Here is a 13,135-nt window from a genome sequence, read left to right as displayed (position 1 = left end):
CTGTAATTAGAGCCCAGGACAAACAAAAGTATGCATTCCAAAGATGACATGTTGTAGAGACAGGAAATCAATAATTGATTGGATATATGGGATGAGTGAGAATGCAGAGTTAAGGGTGACAATGAAGTTTTAAATCTGGGTAACAGGAAGTATGGTGGTGCCTTTAACAGTAATTATGAAATTTGGAAGAGTAGGTATTAGGGGAAAGATAATGATTTGGTTTGGACATGTTGAGGTTGAGATGTCTATGAGACCATTTAAAAATGTCCAATAGACAGCTGCTGATGTGAGACTAGAGTTTAGGAGAGTGGCCAAGAGCTAGACACATAGATCTAGGAATCATTGGCATAGAGATAGTAGTGGAACCTATGGAAGGTGATGAGGTCACCAAGTGAGACACTGTAGAAAGGAAAGAGAAAAGGAGCCAGAACAGAGCCTTAGGATACACCCACAGTTGGTGGGCATGACTTGGATAATGGATGAGCAAAGGAGGGTGAGAAGGAGAGGTCAGGCAGGGAGGAGGAGAACCTAATTACAGCAGGGTCACAAAAACCCATAATGGAGAGATCGTCAAGGAGAAAAGGGTGGTCAACAGTGTCAATGCATCAGAGATCAAAAAGAATGAGGACAGAGAAGAGGACATTAGATTTGGCAATTAAGAAATCATTGGTAACTTTGGAGAGAGTGGCTTCAGTTGAGTAACAGTGTAAGGAAGCCAGTTGCAGCGAGTTAAGAAGTGAGAGGAAGCGAAGTGGAGCCACCAACTGAGGTGTCTCCCCAACCTCTCAGGTCTCAGCATTTCTCTATTTCAGTCTGTAAGACAGAATCTACTTTTATCCCTTGTGTCTGAGCTCCATGTTAGTATATGATACTCAAAACTGTATTTTCTATTACTGACCAATCTTTTCCATGATGTGATAGAAGAAAAGACTGCTTTTTGGCCAACTACACTAGCAGCTGTGACTATTTACAAAGCTTGATATTATCACCTCACGTGCCCTGAGCTCAAAGGGAGTCACCTTTCAGATCTAACTGTCAGCAGTCTTATCTTTCTGTAACTGTGATTTCCCCTGTGGTTCACTGGTCTGCAGTGTCCTCTATCAGTAAACAGAGAATAGCTATTTAACAGTCTCAGGATGTAATCTGCTGGATACTTAAAGATCATTGCTAACTCTCTTCTCAAACTTTTCTAGACTAACTAGTTACAATTCCCAAGTTTTCCTATTAAGTTCTTACTAACATTTTAATTAAGGAGATAAGCAAATTGATAGCAACCCACACACTCATAAAAAAAAAACTTGAAAATTTTAGATGATCACAGGGTCAATATCAGTTCAACAGTGTGATCTATCTATCTTATTAAAAAACTAGTCTTGGGCTGAGTTAATAATAATAATATTATTTACATATTGCTTTTAAGGTTTATATAATATTTTTACAAATATTATCTCATTTGATCCTCACAAGGACTCTTGGAGGTAGGTACTAATATTATTACCATTGTACCCGTGAGGAAACTGAGTCAGGCACAGGTTTAAGTGACTTGCCCATCATCACATAGCTATCTGAGGTGGGATTCAAATTCAGTACTTCCTAACTCCACGTCCAACACTCTATCCACTGTGCCACCTACCTGCCAATAGTTAATAAATGTTTAGAGTCCTGATCAGGGGAGGTCAAGTCCTATTGTACTATGAGTTGGTCAAATTACATTTGTAGTATTGTGTTCATTTAAGATTAAGAGCTGCAAAGGACTGTAGAGATCATGTCAACCAACCTCCATTTTTAAGAGAAAAGGGCCCAAAGGAAATAAGTGACATGTGAGATTCCAGAGGGAAAGGTGATCACTGGGGAGGGCAATCAATAAGCCTTCTTGGTCATGGCCTTGATGTCAGGCTTTAAAGCATGAGTAGAAATTCAACAAGGGAAAGAAAGTGAGGGCTTAGGGAACAGCATAAAGATAGACGTGGATTTAGAAAACCAGGGACAAAGTACATGCCCTTTGTAACGGGTTTTGTTTTTCTTTTTCGATTTGAATGGGGAGAGGTGGGAAGAGAAATCAAAATTTTACTGTTTGAAAAAATTTAATTTTGATTATTTTTAAAATAGGCTCTGTCAGACTAACCTCATTTCTTTTCTCTGAAAGTTACAAGAGAAGGCCTAATTATTATAGGTCAGAGAAATGCTATGGACATAATAAAACTAAGATTTCAGTCAAGTAGTGACAAAGTCACTTATTCTAGATTTAAAGACAAGAGGGACAGAAATGGGCAGATATGACGGGAAAGTTAGGTAGAACCAGGACTGGTAGAATAGCTGGACCCAAAAAGTAGTCATTAATAGGTCAATGTTCACTTTGAAGGAAGTGACCTTTCTGTCAACCTCTCTGATGAAAGTATAGATGACATGCTTATCAAGTTGCAGGTGACTTGATCCTGGAAGGGAAAGCTAAAAGAAAGGGATGACAATCAGAATCCAAAAATATTCTGACAGGCTAAAATGATAGGCCAAGTCTAATTAAAATGAAATAGCAAAAAGTGTCACCTCCTATATCTGTCTTAAAAAAAAAAAACTGGACAAGTACTGGAAGGTGAGGAGTAGACAGTTTCAGTGGACTGCAAGCTCAAAATAAGACAACAGTGTGAAGAGGTGAACAAAAAAGCTGATGCTATTTTAAACCATATTGATAAGCAAAGTGTTTAATTCTTGGTAGCTAACTCTTGATGAAGATATGAATAGGCTACATAGAGGTTTATTTTTCCCCCCTTTTGGTTAGTATCATGTGGTCTTTGTTAATTCACTTGTTCTCAGTTTGCTCCAAAGTCCAGGATACTGCATGATCTTGGAAATAAGTAGGTGGGGGCAGCTAGGCGGTACAGTGGATAGAGCTCCAGCCTTGGAATCAGGAGGACCCGAGTGCAAATCTGGACTCAGACACTTGACACTTACTAGCTGTGTGACCCCGGGCAAGTCACTTAATCCCCACTGTGTCATACAAAAAAAAAAAAACCTAAAAGGAAATAAGTAGGTGATCAGTAGGGTCAGAAGGTATTAGCAAGCTGGGAAGCACAGGTTTGGGTAAGAGGACTTATATTACTCAGTTACCAACTGAATAGTTCCACAAAGCTACTTTGAAGTTTACTCTCCTTTCCTTTGCCCCGATTTTTAAAATGAATTTCCTAAGTTACAAAAAATTAAGTATAAGGGACTGGCATAGTCTGTAAGGTTGCTTTCTTTCAGCATCTCAACAGAAGAATTTTAGAACAAGGAATATTCAGATTATAGAAATAAGTTTCTTCAGTCTCAATCTCCATCTTCCAGAAAGGAAAATTACAGCCATCTTCCCATAAAAGAAGACTTCACACTCCCTGAGGAATTCATTTTAAAATCATGTGTAACAGGGGCTTTGTTCTGCACATGTCCAGATCACCCAACATAAAGGCATCCACATGGGAGATGCCAGGGACCTGCTTCTGAAAGAAGACCGATTGGTGGGGGCTTGAGGCAAGGGGGCAGAAAGACTGGACACCTTCCACACCCTATAAAAGGGTACCAAAGAACCCTGGGGGAGGGGCAAAATAAAACAGACCCGTCCCTCCAGGCAGTGGGGGCCAGGAGAATTAGTTACACATACCATGACCACTCTACATGATGCTCATCAGCCTTTGAATAAAATAGACTTACTTCTCAACAGTGAATGACTGAACACTTTTGAGAGCTTACACAAGGATTAGGTACGGATGTTATGAGCAGCTTCATGAGTGTTTGTGGCCTCCAGGTTCACGGCACACTGGATCTCACGATACTCATCAGAAATCCCATTCCCGCCAAGCACGTCACTGGCCTATCTGGTGATATCCAGAGCTTTGTCATAGTTGTTCCTTTCCATCACAGAAATCATTTCAGGGCTGGCCTTGCCTGGTTATTCAAGTGCCCAAGCTGTGGGCCGACATGTAGGCCCAGGCTGATCTCTGTGAGTATATTAGACAATTTCTTCTTGATGAGCTAGTTTCTAGCCAAGAGGACCCCCGAACTGCTTCATGTATAGGGTACATTGCTGAGTTGTGTGGAAACAGAATCCTACAGCACCCAGTGGCCCCATCCCGATGCAATAGATAAATCAAGCTATGTTCAGACACCCAAATGGTCCAGCAAGGCCAGAAATATGGGGCAACGTCTTCTGTTTAGGCACTTCCACAATGACCATGGACCAAGGACCATGCCTGTGACCAAGTCTCACAGTGCAAAGCTGGCCTCAATCTGGGAAGCTGATATTCCACACATCCTGGCATCTAACAGAAGTTCCTTACCAAACCATCCTCACACACAGCCCTAATCACAAACAGCAACAGGTGCACTGGTGATCCAGGTCTTGGAGCCATTCAGAGTGTAGATCTTTCTGGCTGCATGGTAGCAGGCTTAAATCTCCATACTGGCCAGGTTACTTCTCAAATCAAGCCAGGAGTTCACCCTTTGCCAGTCAGGGTAGGAACTACTCATGACTCACCAGTAGCCACCATCTACATGCTCTAGCTCTCAGGTCAAAAGACCGTAGGCCAAAGACGAGGTCCCTGCACCGCCACATCCAGTAACGGTGGGGCCTAGCACGACCACTTCCCTAATTTCTGAAATGATCTCTGCTTCATTCTGCTCAGCTGGGAGGATCCAGGGCATCAGCCTTGTCAGGTAATAGGCTTAGAAAGGATCTCAGGTTAGAACCTCATCTAGTGTCAGTTGTGATTCCAGCAACACTGGGTCCTGCCAGCTGAAGGTAAGACAGGAAGCTTAGCCTCTCACCCAGTTCAGGACTGGGCTGTAGCCTTCCTTAAGGAACCAGGTAAAGACACTCTTCAGTGCCATGAAGAGAAAAGCTAGCCTGCCTAGGCTGCTCAGAACCCAAGGTCAGCAAAGAGCAGGATTCTAGGTTTATGCAAATAATATTCCACAGTAGATTACATTGTTACAGTCATACAACTGACCAAAAAGCATAGAAAACAGAAGATCACATTGTATTTACTATTTGTTAACTATTAAAAAAAAAATTTCATTTGATAAAGTAAAAACACCTCATTAAAAGCCTCTTCTTTAACCAGTAATCTCTCACGCCTATGTCAAAATTGCAGAAGATTCTTTAAAAGATGAAACAGAAATAATTTTGTTCAAACAGGAAACATGCTAGTCACATGTGTTCATCACTATCCTGGAGGTTAGAGTATCCATCATAAGAAAACTGCCTGTAGACAGTGAAGTCTTTCAGATACTCCCTTTGGTAGATGTCATTGCCTCAATCTGTCAAGCTCTAGGACACAATAGTGCCTTCTACATTAGGGAGAGTCATTCAAGAATTCAGCCTAATTATCCACACAGGAAAAACCAACCAAATGAAAAATGCCTATTGTCCAGACTATGATGTGCAGTTGGACAAGCAGACCACAGAGTTGGTCCATTAGTATGTGTGTTGTGGATAGTCAGTGCAGATGCACAATGAAGTAGACCCAGAATTGAATAGAAGAGTTATTTGCATTGCTCTGAAAAAACTGTACAGAGATTTTGATGACTCCCAAGTTTCTTCCTGAAATTTATACATATCTTTTTAATAACAAAAAGTTTTCCAGTGATAGTGTGCAGTGATAAATGATGGAATACTACAAACAAAATAATTAAAGGGGCTGGTTACCCACGGGGATCGGAAGGATACCTAGTGCCTGAGAGTAGGCTGCAAGACGTTGCCCATGAAGAATTGCATGGAAGAACCAGCATAAAGGAGTTCATCCATCAGAGAGATGTGTGAGTCAAGTAGCAACAGAGTGAGATAACTGATTAGGCAGCCCCCATACTCTCCACTCATAGCTTTGTCATCAATGACAAAGTATCTGAAGTAAAGTCCCTACACCAGATTTTTGGCAAGTCCCCGGTCAAAAACTGCACAGGATGAGAAGCTATGGATGAGCCGTGAACTGCACCACTGGAGAGAGTACTCTAAACCACAATATCACAAATAAAATGAAGTAGCTGCCAAACTGCTGATGCAAAGGGAAGGAAGAAAAGCCAGAAGAATAGATTACAGTGTAACATCAAGATTACTGAATAATTTTGAAGAATTTTAAAAACCAATGAAGAATAAAATGAATAGAACCAGAAGTTTACACAATAACAACACTATAAAGATAAACAGCTTTGAAAGTTGTAAAAATTAAGATCAACAATGACCTTCTGTGAGTCCAGAGGCCCAGTGCTGAAATATGCTCTCTACCCATCTCCTGCCAAGGAGCAACGGATTTAGGATGCAGAACAAGATTACACACACAGACACACACACGTACGTTGTTCAGTTGTTTAGGTTGTATATGGCTCTTCAGGACCCCATTTGGAGTTTTCTTGGAGTGGTTTGCCATTTCCATCTCCAACTCATTTTTACAGATGAGGAAATTGGGACAAATAGGTTTAGGTGACTTGCCCAGGGTCACACAGCTTTCAGGTATCTGAGGCCAGATTTGAATTCAGGTTTTCCTGATTCCAGGATTGGCACTCTATCTACTGTGCCACTTACCTGCACGCATGCGCGCGCACACACGTTATCATAGTCTATGAGGGAATTTGTTTTGTTTCATTGTGCACATTTTTATAAAGAACTTGTTTTTATTTTTCCAGTGGATTAGGGAAATGGGAAGAAGAGTAAATAGATATTCGTTAATTAAAAAGAGAGGTTGGAGAGGCTACAGGGATGGAATGCTGCATGCACTTTCAGAGCAGGCAACTGTTTTGCTTAACTGTTTTATTCTGTTATAAGAGAGCTCTCACAGGGTGGGACACAACCTAGAAAAGTTTGCAATGTGAAAATAAAACATCACTAAAACTTAAAAAGAGTCTGTGATTCTAACCACCCTTCCACTTTCTGAGATTAGGAAGCTCTTACTTGATGTTGCTCAAATCCCTGTTGGAGATAATCCTTCTGAGAGTTTATCTCACACTTACCTAATTCCAAAACAGTAGAAGTGTTTTGGGGAGCGCGCTTGATTTTTAACTATCAGTCCTCAGGCTTCTGACGGACTTCATGTGCTCCCTACTAGTGGAGAGTAAAGTCAAATATTACTCTGAAACCACATACCTTGTCCAGCCCTCCTCGAGCGCTTCACTGCATAGCTGGGGAGCAAAGAGACATATTCCATTAACCATCAAAGCATTCTTAGAAGGGAAAAAATGCATTAATACCTCTCTTTTATAGAAGGGGATTCTGTAACATATATACCTCTATTAGATATATGATACATGAAAATGAAATCCCAAATGTTCAGTCTTTTCAGATCTACCTTCATCAGCCATATACTTGACAGACAGGATAGAGATGCAGATCTGCAGGGGTGGACGTGACCTGAAGGCCAAACATTTTTAATAGTGGGGAGTACACTGCTGTCTAGCCTCAAATAAGAATCCATGTGTACAATACAACTTGACAGGCCTCCATGTATATTATTTTGCCAAGAGTAGATGGACTCCCTAAAATGATTAAGTGGACAAGTCAGCAGCCCACATCTAGGCAGCAGAAGGTTCACTGGCTCTGGCTTCGGAGGATTTGAGTTCATATCTCCCCTCTGATGCTTGCTCTCTGTGACATCTTAGGCAAATCACTTAGCTTCCCTGGGCTTTACTTTCTCCACTTGTAAAAGCAGGAGGTTGGACTAGATGACCTATGAGGACCTTTGGGGCTCCCAATCCATGATCACAGATCTTCCAGGCAGCTGATTTTAGGAATTCTTCCTCATAAAGTATCCAAAGTACAAACCTGCTTTAACTGCTGGTCAGAGTAACCCAGCCAGGCACAGGAAGTAGTATATGCAGGGTAACCACATTCCAACATCTGTTCTTCTGTAAAGACACAATTCTTCAAGTGGGTCTCTGACACTGCCCAGGGGGCAAGTCTGCTGGTAAAAAGAAATACCTATGGCCTACCTTGTGCTACTCATTTAAACCCCAATCACATGCTAAGGGACATGTGGATTCCCTATTAATATCTTTTCCTAAACAGATCATAGCTGCTACCTACCTGGCAACCAGAGACTACCATTTTGGCTGGTATGATTTGGTAAGCACCTACTATGTGGGAGGCATTGTACTCAGCACAAAGAATACAAAAAAGAAAAAAAAGATAGTTCCTACCCTCAAAGAGCTTACTTTCTAAAGTGTAAATAGGGTGGTACCAGAATGACTAAGTCTTTTTTTCAATGTTTCAACTCCCTGGAATCTTCTAGAGCAGGGGTTCTTAACCAAGACTCATTTCAGGGGATCTATGAACTTGCACGGGGAAAGAAAATATATCTTTTTTTTTCCACTAATGTCGAATTAAAATTTAGCATTTCCCTCAGTTATAGAGTTTATTTTGTGCACTTAAAAACACTATTCTGAGAAGAGGTCCATAGCCTTCGCCAGACTGTCAAAGGAACCCAGGACATAAGCATAGGTGAAGAAGCCCCGGTCTCGAGGTTGTCTTCTAGATGTCCACTGCCTCAGGGAGGACAGTCCTATCTCATTTTGGTTTACCCCAAAGCTGGGAACTGACTGAAAGGAATATAGATCAAAGTAGATACAAGTAGACACATACATATGCACATATATACAACACAGTGAGAGATACAGAGGGTGGAAAGCTGGCCTTAGAATACTCTAAGCAACTCTCTAAGACTCCAAGTCACAAAGAAAGTGGCTATCTGCATTAATAGAGGAAGTTTCTTCACTTGGGAGTTTCCCATACCAGTGGAACCACAGGCCCAAACCCTACCCCTATGACTAAAATACATTCAAGATTCCTTTCATGCTGACTTCTGCCTAAAGGCCACATTGCAAAAGTGAGTGAGGTATTCAGTACGCTAAAATATACCCTAAGGCAGGCAACATTCTTGTTTGGCATAGAAGTTTACCCTGACAACTAACAACATTAGAAAAATAAAGCTTACATGTAACTGGAGAAAAATAAAATACTAAATAAAAGCTAAAAAAAAAAAGAAAGAAAAAGAAAGAAAAATTTCTCTCAACATACCTCTTTCCTTTCTGCCAATGCTCCCCTTCTTCAGTATTTCTGAAAATATAACAACACTAATTACCCATCCTTTCAGACAACAAGGGGTGGTTCTACTCTATTTATACAACAAAAATGCTGCCAAACAGCATCTTCTAAATGACTTACCATAGGCTTCCTCTTCAGTTAAGGCATCTGTGATGTACCTGAAATCTATGCAGGATAATAACTGCTTGGGGTCCTGGCAGTACAATGGTAAATAGGGAAAAAGCAAATAGGAAAAGGAAAAAGTGCATCCTGATTAAACACAAATAACGATGGCGTTTGTAAGACTGTGTTGACAAAAAAATGTGGCTGGGCCTGCTCCTCTAAATGAAGGTATTTTTGGAGGTCATGTTGACTTGGTTAGGCTGCCAAGAGTCTACTTCATCAGCCACGGGCCTGATCTCATGTCTCTCCTCACCACTTTTCTCTTGCCCTTCCAGCCCCTCCCCCTCCCCACAAAGGTGAGTCTGAGATAAAACTGTAAAGCACAACTAAGTACAGCCAGGCCTTATTTCCTCAGACACAGCTCCACACTCTGGTCCTCTTCCACCCTCTCCCCTCCCTTCCTCACGGTCACTGAAATCTGCTTCCAGCTAGCTGTTGTTTGGGAAGCATAAAATAAACCCATTCACACTGAGGTATAAATGACTGATGTTTTAATGTATTATCCCTTTTGAGGGTGTTTATATTTTAAAAGTATTTTCATACTTTTATTAAGTCTCCATCTGTACTTGCCACTAAAGAAAAGTACCATTTTGCTATATAAAATTTTGCTTTTCTCTTTCAGATTGTAAGAAAAATTTTTTTAAAAGGAACTCTAGCTCCTCAAAATTTGTCTTATTATATTGTTCAACTCAAATAAAACAACATATTGTCAAGCCAATCAAAGACCATAACTTGTGCAGCCCTTCCCCAAATGATGGGCACCCCCGCAAGTTCCAGTTCTTTAACACCACAAAGAGAGCTGCTATAAACATTTTAGAACATATAGAACAAAGATTCTTTTCCTTTTCCCCCATTCATCTTTGGAAATAGACCTAGTAGTGGTATTGCTATGCTAATGGGCTGGGCAGAGGTGAAGCTCATAGCAGATGTTCCACTATTTTGCCTTCCACCAATTATAAGCAAGTGCATAGGCCACTGAAAAAATATCCAAGAATCCTTTAGGACAGACCAACATTGTTCTTATCTTTGATTTTGTCCACATTCTTCCTCCTCAGTAGTCAAGTGGCCCACACTGGTATCAATATAAAGCTTCTAAGTAACAGAAGGAAAAAGGCTAAGACACAATCTTCCTAGTCAGGCATCACGGTGATCTCCAAATCCTGTTCTAGGCCATTTATCCTTGGAATCAATGTGAATGGTTGAGCACAGATGTTCATACTTTTAATACCAGCATACCAGAAGAAGCTTAGGTTTTAAATAGACTTTTTGCTTCGTGATTGTAGGGACATTGAGCTAGTTACTCTACTTATTATAAAGCACAATAACTGTGCCAGCTCTGCTGATGCCCTGTTCCAATATGCCATGGTGCATGAAGACATGCTCAGGTTTTGAAGGCTTATACCAGTTGAACACAGGTTTTTAGCAGGTCCTACCCAGTTGGAAAGGCTTCCAGGAGAGAAGCAGAGACAATTGTTGTTGCAGACCAGCCTTGCTAAGCTGAGAGAGGCTCATCACCAGGGTGGGCTGTTCAGTTACAGAACATCTCCAAGACCATCTTTGAAGCTTCCTGGTTGGGAGAGGCAGTATGCCTACACTGATGAAATTACAACTCCCTCAAGGACTGAAGGAAGCAACTGGGCTTCAGTGATACAATGAGTATAATTTAAAAGTATTTTCTTACCATGTCAACAAGTAATTTCCAAAGGGGCTGTTAAAAAAAAGACATTTATTAAACTTATGTACAAAAGTAGCCCAACACACACCCACACCATTTTTTTTGCCTGATAGAAAATGTGTCAGCCCCAAACTGATTCCATGTGACAAATATCTATGCTGTCCTCTTTCCCAACATTTTCTCCCTATGGCCTTCTGTTTTCTCCTACACCTTTGCTATTTCCTCCTCCACTTGTTTCTTTTCTTTCTGTATTCCTTTCATTTTCCCATCCTTCCTCACACCTTTGAGGAAAACAAACCAATTCTCAGTGTCTCCAAATCACAAAAAACCTGTCCCTACCCACCCCTCCTCCTCACTAAAAACCAGATTTAGGAAAATGCTATCAGCCTTTGTCATACATTATACATATTCACAAGCAAAATACCAATGCCCAGTAAATGCTAATCATGTTAATGAAAAAGATAATACAACTAAGCTTAATTTTAAGAAAATGTTACCACTTTACCTTTCCCTCCTGCTTGGCCCACAAGTCCCACAATGCATTCAAAACAGCTGCTGTAGCCAAATGCACAACGCCTTTCTCTGGACCAATCTATTGGGAAACAAAACACAGCACAACTATCTGGAAACTATGAAGACGCGGTGTCCCAAAAGTTTTGCTATAGCACTGAACTATTAAAGCTTAAAACTGCTCTAAGACTTTTGGAACATCCCATATTTCCAGCTTCTCTGAAAGTCACAAAGTTAAAAACCTAAATAAACAACGATGAGGGACTCGATGACAAATCTGTTCTCTTTCTTAGCTGTCAGTTTAAAATGGCAATTTCTACACAGATGAATAAACTGAGAGTCATTTTCTATCATCATGCTGCTCCAAAGTATCCAAAGTAGGATTAAAGACCAGGTCTCTGCTGTCCATAAAATACCATGCAGAGAGAGCTTCATGGTCTCCTGGCTATTTTACAGAGGAACCATGACATTGTCTTTCACGGTCCTAGCCCAGGGCTCTTTCCCCTATACCCCATTTCTTGTGTTGGGTCTATTAGAGAGGTTGGTGTCTCTACCAAAAGTCTCTCCCCACTGCTGGCCATTCTCCACTGAGCTGTTAAAGTGATCTTCCGAAAGAATAAGCCTGATCATATCATAACCTCCCCCAATCCCCCCTCGATAAATTCCAGTGGCTCCCTATCACTTCTAGGATCAAATACTGTATAAAATCTTATGTTTAACATTCAAAGTTCTTCATAACCTTCCCCTGCTCCCACATCTTTCCCAACCCATGTACTCTGACCCAGCGACACCAGCCTTATAATCTAATAGAGGAGACAAACCGCAAACAAATATGTACAAACAAGCTATATACAAGATAAATAGGAAATAACAGAGGGAAAGCACTGGAATTAAGAGAGGTTGTTGGGAAGGCTTCTTGTTGGAGGTGGGATTTTAGCTGGGACTTACAGGAAGCCAAGGAGGTCAGTGATAGAACGGAGGGAAGACAACATAAGTGAAAAATTGAGAATATGCTGGGCAAGTCACTTAACACCAACTGCTTCACAAAAAAAAAAAACAAACAAAACAGAGGTAGCAATCATGATCTCTGACAAAGTCAAAGCTAAAATAGATTTAATTAAAAGAAACAAACAAGGAAACTACATTATAAAAAAAGGTACTATAGAAAATGAACCAATAGCAGCACTAAAACTATATGCACCAATGCTATAGCATCTAAATTTTAGGGGCAGCTAGGTAGTGTAGTGGATAGAGCTCTAGCCTTGGAGTCAGGAGGACCTGAGTTCAAATGCGACCTCAGACACTTGACACTTAATAGCTGTGTGACCCTGGGCAAGTCACTTAACCCCGATTGCCTCACTGGACAGAAAAGAAAAGAAATATTGGGAATATGCAAAATAGTACAGGCCTATTTATATAACAGCCTCCTTATGCTTCAAGCAGGCATAGCTACAGTGAAAGTAATGGAGAATTCTGTGCATCATTACTATCATCACCAATCAGCAGCAACATTGATATAGCACTTTAAGGCTGAAATATCTTTAAAAAGAAGTGTCTTACAAGTCACATTTTTCCCATGCTATTTCTAGGTGGAGTACCAAACTCCTCCCAATGCCTTCCTTTAGCCAGGGAAGAAACGGGACTTTTGGGGGCTCATTCCATTCTGCATCTGCTGCTCTGGCTAGCTTCAACTCAATGGAACAAGATGCCTCCCACACCAGGTACCC

At 40.9% G+C, this 13,135-nt stretch overlaps 1 protein-coding gene and 1 pseudogene across 2 annotated transcripts in view; both read right to left on the bottom strand.

Moving 5' to 3' along the window:
* LOC114054081 (mitochondrial enolase superfamily member 1) overlaps positions 1–13,135 on the bottom strand; it is a 44,811-nt gene that overhangs the window by 15,827 nt on the left and 15,849 nt on the right. For both annotated transcript variants that reach the window (XM_027877183.1, XM_027877184.1), the window contains 6 exons: positions 11,404–11,490; positions 10,905–10,931; positions 9,182–9,254; positions 9,035–9,073; positions 7,784–7,866; positions 7,109–7,143 (listed from right to left, as the gene is read on the bottom strand). In XM_027877183.1, the coding sequence (XP_027732984.1) occupies positions 7,109–7,143; positions 7,784–7,866; positions 9,035–9,073; positions 9,182–9,254; positions 10,905–10,931; positions 11,404–11,490 (344 nt within the window). The remainder of the gene's footprint in view (positions 1–7,108; positions 7,144–7,783; positions 7,867–9,034; positions 9,074–9,181; positions 9,255–10,904; positions 10,932–11,403; positions 11,491–13,135) is intronic.
* LOC114054082 lies at positions 3,681–4,860 on the bottom strand (annotated as a pseudogene).

Source organism: Vombatus ursinus, unplaced genomic scaffold (assembly GCF_900497805.2).
Source record: "Vombatus ursinus unplaced genomic scaffold, bare-nosed wombat genome assembly UNPS02014812.1, whole genome shotgun sequence".
NCBI lineage: Eukaryota > Metazoa > Chordata > Mammalia > Diprotodontia > Vombatidae > Vombatus > Vombatus ursinus.
Note: the sequence above shows the minus strand (reverse complement) of the source record. Positions and strands in the feature narration are given on the sequence as shown.